Source organism: Balaenoptera acutorostrata, chromosome 8 (assembly GCF_949987535.1).
Source record: "Balaenoptera acutorostrata chromosome 8, mBalAcu1.1, whole genome shotgun sequence".
NCBI lineage: Eukaryota > Metazoa > Chordata > Mammalia > Artiodactyla > Balaenopteridae > Balaenoptera > Balaenoptera acutorostrata.
This window is the reverse complement of record NC_080071.1, coordinates 88,139,546-88,152,937: the sequence shown is the minus strand read 5'-3', so window position 1 is coordinate 88,152,937 and position 13,392 is coordinate 88,139,546. Positions and strand designations below refer to the sequence as shown.

General features: G+C 40.2%; 1 protein-coding gene across 6 annotated transcripts in view; it reads right to left on the bottom strand.

The window, feature by feature from the left end:
- The window catches only part of ATG16L1 (autophagy related 16 like 1), a 43,927-nt gene that overhangs the window by 9,951 nt on the left and 20,584 nt on the right, over nt 1–13,392 (bottom strand). For all 6 annotated transcript variants that reach the window (XM_007184744.2, XM_007184745.2, XM_007184746.2 and 3 more), the window contains 3 exons: nt 12,774–12,879; nt 8,757–8,827; nt 8,000–8,071 (listed from right to left, as the gene is read on the bottom strand). In XM_007184744.2, coding sequence (XP_007184806.1) covers nt 8,000–8,071; nt 8,757–8,827; nt 12,774–12,879 — 249 coding nt within the window. The remainder of the gene's footprint in view (nt 1–7,999; nt 8,072–8,756; nt 8,828–12,773; nt 12,880–13,392) is intronic.

Below are 13,392 nucleotides of genomic sequence, written 5' to 3'. Positions count from 1 at the left end.
AGAGACCCACTTCAGACCTAGGGACACATACAGACTGAAAGTGAGGGGATGGAAAAAGATATTCCATGCAAATGGAAATCAAAAGAAAGCTGGAGTAGCAATACTCCTATCAGATAAAATAGACTTTAAAATTAAGAATGTTACAAGAGACAAGGAAGGACACTACATAATGATCAAGGGATCAATCCAAGAAGAAGATATAACAATTATAAATATATATGCACCCAACATAGAAGCACCTCAATACATAAGGCAACTGCTAACAGCTATAAAACAGGAAATCGACAGTAACACAGTAATAGTGGGGGACTTTAACACCTCACTTACACCAATGGACAGATCATCCAAAATAAAAATAAATAAGGAAACAGAAGCTTTAAATGACACACTACATCAGATAGATTTAATTGATATTCCATCCAAAAACAGCAGATTACACTTTCTTCTCAAGTGCGCACAGAACACTCTGCAGGATAGATCACATCTTGGGTCACAAATCAAGCCTCAGTAAATTTAAGAAAATTGAAATCATATCAAGCATCTTTTCTGACCACAACGCTATGAGATTAGAAATCAATTACAGGGAAAAAAACGTAAAAAACACAAACACATGGACGCTAAACAATACGTTACTAAATAACCAAGAGATCACTGAAGAAATCAAAGAGGAAATCAAAAAATACCTAGAGACAAATGAAAATGAAAACACAACGATCCAAAACCTATGGGATGCAGCAAAAGCAGTTCTAAGAGGGAAGTTTATAACGATACAAGCCTACATCAAGAAACAAGAAAAATCTCAAATAAACAATCTAACCTTACACCTAAAGGAACTAGAGAAAGAAGAACAAACAAAACCCAAAGTTAGCAGAAGGAAAGAAATCATAAATATCAGAGCAGAAATAAATAAAAAAGAAACAAAGAAAACAATAGCAAAGATCAATAAAACTAAAAGCTGGTTCTTTGAGAAGATAAACAAAATTGATAAACCATTAGCCAGACTCATCAAGAAAAGAGGGAGAGGACTCAAATCAATAAAATTAGAGGGCTTCCCTGGTGGCGCAGTGGTTGAGAATCTGCCTGCTAATGCAGGAGACACGGGTTCGAGCCCTGGTCTGGGAAGATCCCACATGCCACGGAGCAGCTGGGCCCGTGAGCCACAGCTGCTGAGCCTGCGCGTCTGGAGCCTGTGCCCCGCAACGGGAGGGGCCGCGATAGTGAAAGGCCCGCGCACCGCGATGAAGAGCGATGAAGAGCGGTCCCCGCACCGCGATGAAGAGTGGCCCCCACTTGCCGCAACTAGAGAAAGCCCTCGCACGAACCGAAGACCCAGCACAGCCAAAAATAAATAAATAAATAAATAAATAAATAAAATTAAAAAAAAAAAAAAAAATAAATAAAATTAGAAATGAAAAAGGAGAAGTTACAACAGACACTGCAGAAATACAAAGCATCCTAAGAGACTACTACAAGCAACTCTATGCCAATAAAATGGACAACCTGGAAGAAATGGACAAATTCTTAGAAAGGTATAACCTTCGAAGACTGAACCAGGAATAAGTAGAAAACATGAACAGACCAATCACAAGTAATGAAATTGAAACTGTGATTAAAAATCTTCCAACAAACAAAAGTCTAGGACCAGATGGCCTCACAGGTGAATTCTATCAAACATTTAGAGAAGAGCTAACACCCATCCTTCTCAAACTCTTCCAAAAAATTGCGGAGGAAGAAACATTCCCAAACTCATTCTATGAGGCCACCATCACCCTGATACCAAAACCAGACAAAGATACTACTAAAGAAGAAAATTATAGACCGATATCACTGATGAATATAGATGCAAAAATCCTCAACAAAATACTACCAAACAGAATCCAACAACACATTAAAAGGATCATTCACCATGATCAAGTGGGATTTATCCCAGGGATGCAAGGATTCTTCAATATACGCAAATCAATCAATGTGATAAACCATATTAACAAACTGAAGAATAAAAATCATATGATCATCTCAATAGATGCAGAAAAAGCTTTTGACAAAATTCAACACCCATTTATGATAAAAACTCTCCATAAAGTGGGCATAGAGGGAACCTACCTCAACAGAATAAAGGCCATATATGACAAACCCACAGCAAACCTCATTCTCAATGGTGAAAAACTGAAAGCATTTCCTCTAAGATCAGGAACAAGACAAGGATGTCCACTCTCACCACTATTATTCAACATAGTTTTGGAAGTCCTAGCCACGGCAATCAGAGAAGAAAAAGAAATAAAAGGAATACAAATTGGAAAAGAAGTAGTAAAACTGTCACTGTTTGCAAAGGACATGATACTATACATAGAGAATCCTAAAGATGCCACCAGAAAACTACTAGAGCTAATCAATGAATTTGGTAAAGTTGCAGGATACAAAATTAATGCACAGAAATCTCTTGTATTCCTATACACTAATGATGAAAACTCTGAAAGAGAAATTAAGGAAACACTCCCATTTTCCATTGCAACAAAAAGAATAAAATACCTAGGAATAAACCTACCTAGGGAGACAAAAGACCTGTATGCAGAAAACTATAAGACACTGATGAAAGAAATTAAAGATGATACCAACAGATGGAGAGACATACCATGTTCTTGGATTGGAAGAATCAATATTGTGAAAATGACTACACTGCCCAAAGCAATCTACAGATTCAATGCAATCCCTATCAAATTACCAATGGCATTTTTTTAACGGAACTAGAACAAAAAACCTTAAAATTTGTATGGAGACACAAAAGACCCTGAATAGCCAAAGCAGTCTTGAGGGAAAAAAACGGAGCTGGAGGAATGAGACTCCCTGACTTCAGACTATACTAAAAAGCTACAGTAATCAAGACAGTATGGTACTGGCACAAAAACAGACACATAGATCAATGGAACAAGATAGAAAGCCCAGAGATAAACCCATGCACCTATGGTCAACTAATCTATGACAAAGGAGGCAAGGATATGCAATAGAGAAAAGACAGTCTCTTCAATAAGTGGTGCTGGGAAAACTGGACAGCTACATGTAAAAAAATGAAATTCGAACACTCCCTAACACCATACACAAAAATAAATTCAAAATGGATTAGAGACCTAAATGTAAGACTGGTCACTATAAAACTCTTAGAGGAAAACATAGGAAGAACACTCTTTGACATAAATCACAGCAAGATCTTTTCTGATCCACCTCCTAGAGTAATGGAAATAAAAACAAAAATAAACAAATGGGACCTAATGAAACTTCAAAGCTTTTGCACAGCAAAGGAAACCATAAACAAGACAAAAAGACAACCCTCAGAATGGGAGAAAATACTTGCAAACGAATCAACGGACAAAGGATTAATCTCCAAAATATATAAACAGCTCATGCAGCTCAATATTAAAAAAACAAACAACCCAATCCAAAAATGGACAGAAGACCTAAATAGACATTTCTCCAAAGAAGACATACAAATGGTCAAGAAGCACATGAAAGGCTGCTCAACATCACTAATTATTAGAGAAATGCAAATCAAAACTACAATGAGGTATCACCTCACACCAGTTAGAATGGGCATCATCAGAAAATCTACAAACAACAAATGCTGGAGAGGGTGTGGAGAAAAGGGAACCCTCTTGCACTGTTGGTGGGAATGTAAACTGATACAGCCACTATGGAGAACAGTATGGAGGTTCCTTAAAAAACGAAAAATAGAATTACCATATGATCCAGCAATCCCACTACTGGGCGTATACCCAGAGAAAACCATAATTCAAAAAGACACATGCACCCCAATGTTCATTGCAGCACTATTTACAATAGCCAGGACATGGAAGCAACCTAAATGCCCATCGACAGACGAATGGATAAAGAAGTTGTAGTACATATATACAATGGAATATTACTCAGCCATAAAAAGGAACGAAATTGAGTCATTTGTTGAGACGTGGATGGATCTAGAGACTGTCATACAGAGTGAAGTAAGTCAGAAAGAGAAAAACAAATATCGTATATTAATGCATGTATGTGGAACCTAGAAAAATGGTACAGATGAGCCGGTTTGCAGGGCAGAAGTTGAGACACAGATATAGAGAACAGACATATGGACACCAAGGGGGGAAAACTGCGGTGGGGTGGGGATGGTGGTGTGCTGAATTGGGCGATTGGGATTGACATGTATACACTGATGTGTATAAAATTGATGACTAATAAGAACCTGCAGTATAAAAAAACAAAGAAACAAAACAATACTAAACTTTCATTGGGTTATCTGTATGGAAATATGTTAATATAAATGTTTCAGACATTACGTGAAATTTCTAAAAATCTTGTATGTTCTGGTATAATGTTATAAGTCATAATTCTAGTTATTACTTTATAATGTATATCTCAGAAATAATGAAATTTCCTTGTCAATTGCACTATTATGAACTTTCATCAAATCTTTAACTATGGTCATTTTTAAGTCTTTTGTCATTTACAGACAGTTCTGGGTGTACTGATGCTTTTGCAATTATGTTCCTATAAAAGGGTTTCATCTTCAAGGAATTCATAGAAAAGACTCTGACAAGTGCAGGTTTCTGGTAACTGTACTGCTGAACTGAATGAATAAGCATTTTCAGAACTCTAATGAAAAACTGATGAACTCATAAAAGTGCTAACAAAAGATCAAGATAAAAAAAAATTAATTACATGGGACTGAGTGAACTGATGAGGATGATTATAATTTCTGTGACTTTCTGTTTGAATAAAAAAAAAATCCCACAAGGACTCAGAGGCAAAGAATATACAAATCAATTTTCACTGCAAAGTAAAGGAGCTGTTACAGTGGAGGATTACTGGACTGAATGTCAATATTACGACATAGTATGAGTGTGTTTCGTGTTTGGTAATTGCAATCATTGTTGCTTTTGTTGTGGTCATCCATGTACAATGCTTGGTGTCAGTCTATTTATCTCTTGTAAAAATAAAATACAGTGTGTGTGTGTGAAAAAAAAATGCATACAATTGAAAAAAAAAAAAAAGACACATGATGCACCCCAATGTTCATTGCAGCAGTATTTACAATAGCCAGGTCATGGAAGCAACCTAAATGCCCATCGACAGACGAATGGATAAAGAAGATGTGGTACATATATACAATGGAATATTACTCAGCCATAAAAAGGAACGAAATTGGGTCATTTGTAGAGACATGGATGGACCCAGAGACTGTCATACAGAGTGAAGTAAGTCAGAAAGAGAAAAATAAATATCGTATATTAACGCATACATATGCAACCTAGAAAAATGGTACAGATGAACCGGTTTGCAGGACAGAAATTGAGACACAGATGTAGAGAACAAACGTATGGACACCAAGGGGGGAAAGTGGTGGTGGGGGGTGGTGGTGTGATGAATTGCGCGATTGGGATCGACATGTATACACTGATGTGTATAAAACTGATGAGTAATAAGGACCTGCTGTATAAAAAAATAAATAAAATTCAAAAATTAAAATAAATAAATAAATAAATAAAGTAAAATAGAAAAAAAATACATATATCATCCCGCACTCAACTCCCTGCTTTACTCCTCTAAGGGCCTAAAATGTAAGGAAGGCTGTATGTCCCTCTTCACTAATTACACAGTTTTACTCTATCTCAGTCTAGAATAATCCAGGCCAACTGAACACAGGACTCAATCCAAAGTCTCATCTTTCTATTTGTTAACTGTGTGACCTCAGGCAGTACTGTGGGCTTAGCTGAGCCTCAGCTTCCCCATCTACCTACCTCACCTGCATCCCCCTGAGGATTAAAAGCAGTAACGTATATAATATACCCGACTACTGGGTCAAACACACAGAAACCACTCAGGTAAAAGCCCCTTTCCTTTAGGAAAAATAATGACTGCGCAAGTATTCAACCCTGTCTTAAATTTCCGCTAAGCAACTGATGGTTACGTAGAGAAGGCATGCCACAGGACGGACTGTAACACTGCCAGGAGAACAGTCTAGGCTGTCACATGGAACTTTTTCCATGCTTACGGTGCAGGGCTACAGGGCTTCAACTGAGAACTCGTTCAAGCATTTGAACAGATGTGTACTGCTGCTTGAGAGGAGTCCAGCCCTGCCGCAGGCACCCACCTCCCTGTTCCTTCCTTGCAACAAGAACACCAGGCAGGCCCTTCAGCTTTCAGAAGAGAACGTAATCTTTGTCATCCTCACATCTCATGCTTTGCACGTGGATTCTCTTTCAACTAAGAATCAAGAATTACCACCCTGGGCTTCCCTGGTGGCGCAGTGATTGAGAATCTGCCTGCCAATGCAGGGGACACGGGTTCGAGCCCTGGTCTGGGAAGATCCCACATGCTGAGGAGCAACTAGGCCCGTGAGCCACAACTACTGAGCCTGCGCGTCTGGAGCTTGTGCTCCGCAGCAAGAGAGCCTGCGACAGTGAGAGGCCCATGCGCCACAATGAAGAGTGGCCCCTGCTCGCCGCAACTAGAGAAAGCCCTCGCACAGAAACGAAGACCCAACACAGCCAAAAATAAATACAAAAAAATAAAAAAATAAAAAAATAAAAAAATTAAAAAAAAAAAGAATTACCACCCTTTAGGTATTAGCTAGCATCTAACACTGGCCATTTTCCACACAGCTCCTTCAAGAAAATGGAAAGCCCAAGTGATAAGTGAACTGTGTGTTTCTAACTATTCTTCTAGCTGCATCCCTGCACCATCGAATCAGACCATCAGAAACTACCTAATGGACCACTTCTATTGCAGCTCCCCACCTCCCTGTAGATTTATCTTTATGAAGTTCATCTTAACATCATGCTCTCTGTTTTTTATGTGGGTTGACACACAAGTTTGTGTCAAGCTTTTTTTTGCAGGTAAAATGCCTACCAATGTCAAGTAAATCCCCCACCTTATCTTTCAGTAGCCTTTATTTAATGAGCTCGTGTGAAGGTTGCTTCAAGCTTAAGGAGAAAAACATGTCTCTAAATTAAGCTATGTCTTCTACTAGAACAAAAGTGATATAACCATCTAATTTTTGTCTTTGTCTTGGAATCCAAGAGTCTTCTTGGTAGGTTTGGGTTCACATTCAGATTTCATCAACATCTGATCCCACTGTTCTTGCTTTCCCATACACCTGTTTCCTGGCTTTGAGTTGTTTTATCTCTATCATAAGTGTACCCACATGTACTTATTATTATTTTTTAAATTATTTATTTTATTTATTTATTTTTGGCTGCATTGGGTCTTCATTGCTGTGGGCTCTCTCTAGTTGTGGTGAGCGGGGGCTACTCTTCATTGCGGTGCGCAGGCTTCTCATTGTGGGGGCTTCTCTTGTTGCGGAGCAGAGGCTCTAGGCGTGTGGGCTTCAGTAGTTGTGGCACATGGGCTCAGTAGTTGTGGCTCGCGGGCTCTAGAGCACAGGCTCAGTAGTTGTGGTGCGTGGGCTCAGTAGCTGTGGCTTGCAGGCTTAGTTGCTCTGTGGCATGTGGGATCTTCCTGGACCAGGGCTTGAACCCGTGTCCCTTGCATTGGCCAGGCGGATTCTTAACCACTGTGCCACCAGGGAAGCCCCCCACATGTACTTCTATAGCCTACTTTCCAGTTCTACTTTGTGTGGCAATTTAGTCTTGGGGTGCTTAAGAAACACAAATTATACTCTGGTGCTAAAATAGCTGAAGATAAGCTAAAACTGACACCTACCAAAAAAATTTAGTTCTTATGAACAGGAGCGTCCCAAGTCTTTCATGGAAACGTGATGGTTTCCTATTGCAAATATTCTGCAACTGAATATTGGACAAAGTAAGAATGTAAAGTGGAAACATCAATTTTCCTAAGGAGGAGAGGAAAGGAAAGGGCAGGGGGAATCAAGTATGATTTTCAGGACAACACACAATTCTCCTCATCAATCAACCTGCCATTTCCTACATCATGTGACTGGTAAGCAACCACATGAAGTCTGGAGATTACATTAACTTTCCTAACTGGGTCTTACCCGTAACCGATAGTCATCCACAGTCCAGATGCGGCTTGCAAAATCATTTGACGCTGCTAAGAGGTAAGATCCCTACAGGAATAAAGGGGAGGAGAAGAAATCTTACCCAAAATAGAAGAACTCAGTTCACATGATACAAATTCCCCGGTAATCAAGCCCAAGAAGGTTTAGATGTCGATAACTATACACCTGAGCTGAATACCGCTACAACCAGTATTCTGTTAATTCATCCATCCCCGTTAAGTTCAGACCTTTCTCCCGAGCCTGCTCAGCCTCGCCTGTAGGCTGTAGACACCTCCAGCTCAAAATGGAATTCCTCCTCCTGTGTTCACTCCCCACCACCTCCCACCTTCAGTAACAGCAAGTACTAATTCTCTGCACCTGTCCAAGTCCAAGAGCTCAGAACCACCGACTCTCCCCAGCCCCACCTCCCAACTGCCCCCGTTGGAGACCTGCTTGTCTCTGGCACTTCTCGCTAGACCCTCTCCTCTCCACCTGCACTGCCTTGGCCCAAACCGGGGCCTTTATCAAGTCTGGCGACTGCCTTGCTGGGGTACCCCAGACCTGTCTCCCCTACCCAGTCTTCAACACGGTCATGATCAGCGCAGAATTTATAATCTACCTACATCCTTCTCTAACATTAAGACAGAAAATAGCAGAGAAACCAGATAAGTTTTTAAATTTCAAGAACCAGATGTTTAAAGCTGTTTCTAAAAACCTCTAAACTCACCCATTTCCATGGATATTAGGTACTTACAGCACTATCAAATTCAATGCTTGTAATTCCTGCATTACTGCCAGACAGGGAACCCTTGAACTCACATTTGTCTGCATAAAAACAAAGATTAAGAAAGGAAGGTTTAAAAAAAAAAATGATGGTAAATCCAACATATCAATTAAAATGAGGCACTTGAAACACAATGGAAGCCAATTCCATGGTCAAAAACAGCTTTCCTGCATCTTTACAGAATCAAGTAGCAGGACAAATGGAATAATGAGACCAAAATATCCGGCTGGTCAGTTCCAAGAGCAATGAATGTACTAGTGGGTGCAGAGCCCAGCATTTTCCTGTGGGTTCTTACGCTGTTCTTTTCAAGAAATTCAGTGTCATCAATTTCCTTTACAAAAAATGAGTGCAGGAATTTAAAAACATGTCAATCGACCCTAGAGACCGAGTTTGTTATTTCTCAGTAAAATTTTCTACTTTACATAAATACATCTTTGGGTTTGATCAGTATTTGTCCACTTAACTATCACTTTTGTAGAACCTGACCATTAAAATTTCAGAACCCAAGTACGAAAAGAAATTTCTACTTATATAAACTGGCTAGTCCTCAGAATTCCAGTAAAGCTAGTTTGGAGTCTGGGTAATCTATCTGTTCACTCTATACACATGAACCTAAGGTTCTGGCAATCCAATCGCCTGCCAGTCCTCCCCCCTCCCTCTGCCGCGTCTCTTTCACCAAGAGGCCCAGCCATACACTCCCGGGCTCTGTTTTCAAACAGCTTTGGCCACCCACAATGAAACTTTAAAGATGAGAGTATGAGTCTCAATGATGACGTGGTTCAGTTTCCTTTTTAAAGGGTATCTTAAGGATAACCTATATAGACAAGCCAGGAAAACAATTAGGGAATCATTCAAATCAAACTCATAAAATAGGAGCACAAAACAGTATACATTTCAATTAACAGCCTTTTCTTTTAGGACTTCTAGATGCTAATAATAATGATATAAATACTGGTTTGGGGACTTCCCTGGTGGTCCAGTGGTTAACGCTCCACGCTCCCAATGCAGGGGCCCGGGTTCGATCCCTGGTCAGGGAACTAGATCCCTCCTGCTGCAGCTAAGAGTTCGCATGCCACAGCGAAGATCCCGCATACCACAACCAAGACCCGGCACAGCCAAACAAATAAATAAACTTATATAAAAAAAAAATACTGGTTTGGAGCTGTCGAATACATTTAGGGCCGGGACTATTAACCTGGTGGATGAACCGCTGAATTAATTTGCAAAATAGGGCACGTTTAATGCCTTTCCCTGGATCCTGGCTTTCATTAGATTTTCACAAGTCAAAAAAAGGCCAACACCTACTAATTTAGGACTTTATTTAGATTAGATCTTTATAGACAAAAATATTCCTGCAAATTCTAAAAGATATCTTTTTGGCTTATGCCTAAAACACTGGTCTATTTGTTTGGCAGATGACAAAGTGCCAAAATGTAAGAAATGATCAGTAAGTGCTAGTCTACACAAGAGACTGATCTGAAAAGACCAAAGATCTTATAAATCTCTTTTATTTAGAAGGCACTGGGGAGACTATGTCAAGAGCATTTATATAATTCCCAGCGGAGCTGCTGCTTTTGATAGAATGAGCAAAGAGAAGTGTTCCTACTGGATGCAAAGTGGTGGAAGGGTAAAAAAGAGGACCCCCGAACTACTTCATAAAAAGGCCTCTTGGACTTGGTCTCTTCCAAGACTCAGTAAATATTAGCCAAGGGGGAAAAATTATAGGCCAAGTAAGCCATTTGTGGAGGAAAGATCCTATAATTAGTTAGGACACAACTGATATTTGTTCCTGAAAACTATAAAAAATGCTGCCAGACACTATGTTACTTCTGTAGACCTAGTAGAAATTTCTCATTTTATTAACACAAATTATGTTCTGGCACAAATTATGTCAGTATTAATTTTGGTTAGTGTTTACTTCCTCTTTAGCAGCAAAAAGGTAACATTATTACTAATCCCTGGTATCTTTAATTTTCTTATAGGTGTTTTTACTGACCAAGGAGTAAAACGAAAATATTTCTAGTGCTATCTGTATTTAATTGCAAGGCGTAATCAAAACAGACTATCTGTGTAGGTTTTTATCACAAAATCTTTTTTTTTTAATTAATTTATTTATTTTTGGCTGCATTGGGCCTTCATTGCTGCATGTGGGCTTTCTCTAGCTGTGGCGAGCAGGGGCTACTCTTCGTTGCGGTGTGCAGGCTTCTCATTGCAGTAGGTTCTCTTGATGCGGAGCACGGGCTCTACGCGCGCGGGCTCAGTAGTTGTAGCACACGGGCTTAGGTGCTCCGCAGCGTGTGGGCTCTTCCCGGACCAGGGCTCAAGCCCGTGTCCCCGGCATTGGCAGGCGGACTCTTAACCACTGCGCCACCAGGGAAGCCCAAAATTTCTATTCTTATGATATGGTTTTGTTTTGTAAGTTTCAGCAATTATCACTCATAAGGTGTTTCTGGGTAAAACAACACAAATTTTGATGGGTTTCAAATAGCTCTAACTGCCAAGGATTTAAGTACTGAGTCATTTTCATGAAAATCAAAGGCCAGGGTAGACAAGTTGGGTGCTTTATATGACAACGTGTTCCAGCAAAGGGATCAGTAGATTGCTCTCGCTCTAAATACATCAGCAGTAGTAACACAGGGACTTCCCTGGGCAGCCCGTGCTCCGCAACAAGAGAAGCCACTGCAATGAGAAGCCCACGCACCGAAACAAAGAGTAGCCCCCGCTCGCCGCGACTGGAGAAAGCCCGCGCGCAGCAACGAAGACCCGACGCAGCCAAAAATCATTCAATCAATCAATTTATATATTAAAAAAGTAGTAGTAACACACATGCTTCTTCAGCAGCTCTACAGCTCAGAGGAGGCCGTTTTGGAAAAAGCAAGGCATTTGCAGTCTTAACACTCAAGCTCAGGTCCCAGGTTCCACGACTCCCTGCCCACATAAATCAACCATGTAAATCAAGTAGTGTCTCTGAGTTTTCATCTGTCAAACAGGGGTGATACCCACCTGTCTAACGGCACAGGGCTGTTGTGAGGATCAGAGGAAATAAAGTAGAGAAAGGTATGATGGTACTATTTATTGTTGGAGAGTGAGCATGTATGTACTGCAAGTACAGAAACTGGACAAAGTGGTTCCTATAAAACCCTTCAGTCTATTCTTTGACCTTGCCTTATTATTATTATTTTTTGGCTGTGCTGTGTGGCTTGTGGGATCTTGGTTCCCTGACCAGGGAATGAACTCGGGCCCTTGGCAGTGAAAGCCCGGAGTCCTAACCCCTGGACTTCCAGGGGAATTCCCTGACCTTGCCTTACTAAAAATACATGTATATTTAACTGACTATCAAAATGTTGAAAGTGGGCTATGCCCATGTTCAGAATTCTGGCAGAGGGTTTCACTAACTCCCATTTCCTGTTTTAATGCCATCCCATTTTGAGTACTCTGAGGTCATTCCTGAAACAATGTCTAATCAAAGAGACTGAGTCTTGATTTTAGAATCCGTGTCTAATAAGCTATTTGTTAAATACATTTTCCTAGATGATACACCCCTCTGTTTATTCTCATGCTTAGATACGATGTCAGTCCTTTTTTGCTAGGCTATGGCCACTGGCGTTATTAAATGCATAAACCACAGCTTGACGTGTAATTTAATTGTTGAGTCCATGACTACAAGATTTTTATTTTCCTTCTAAAACCTGTACTATCTTGGAAGATCCCCTGGTCAGTACGTATTTGAGAAAACACAAACGCTAACGTATCTGTAACTCAACAGCATTCTCTAGTCACTACTTGGAAACCCAGAGCAAACATCTACTTGGCTGTATCAGCTGTAAAGGATAACTGAGAGGGTAATAATGCTTTGGTCAGATGATTCCTCACACAAAATACTGTATGTTTCAAGAAGATGAACAACTCAAAGACCGCGTGAAAGCAAGGCCAACCAGATGTCACCAACACAGCTTCTTTCTGTTTCTCACTCCAGCGAGATCTCACCTCCGACCACTTCCCAGAGCTTCACCCTCCGATCCATGCCTCCCGTGGCCAGGAGCCGGGAACCCGGACTGAACTGCACGGCATTGACCTCCCCATCGTGAGCGTCCTGCAAGACAAGTGCCCTGTTTCAAACCCAACCCCTGTCATTCCCAAGAAGAAAGGGCCCAATACTGATGAACACTCTGGACCCCTAACCAAAGGTTAAACACTTGTCATTAAAGAGGGGACCCAATCACAAACTTGGGTTCCTAGCCCAGGGTCTCCTATGATTCTATTATCATTAAATTCTTATAGCTACAGTTCTTTTTAAACACAGTGCAACCTTCTTAAAAAGCATTCAGAATCTGTGTAAACTAACTGCCTAAAGTTTGTCTTTGCATTAATTTTCCTTCTTCTAAGAATAATGTAATTTCAATCTATATTGTACTATGATCTTAAGAGCTTAAAAGTAAGCCTATGATTAACTGCCTCTTCTGGTCCAGACTGCATTAATACCACATGTTAAACTACGTATCAAATTAAGATATAGCATGGCTCCTCATGACTTTAAAAAAAGCCTTTTCTTTTAAAAAGCCTTTCTTTTGGTCTCCTTAATACGAATACATCCTGGTATGAGTAG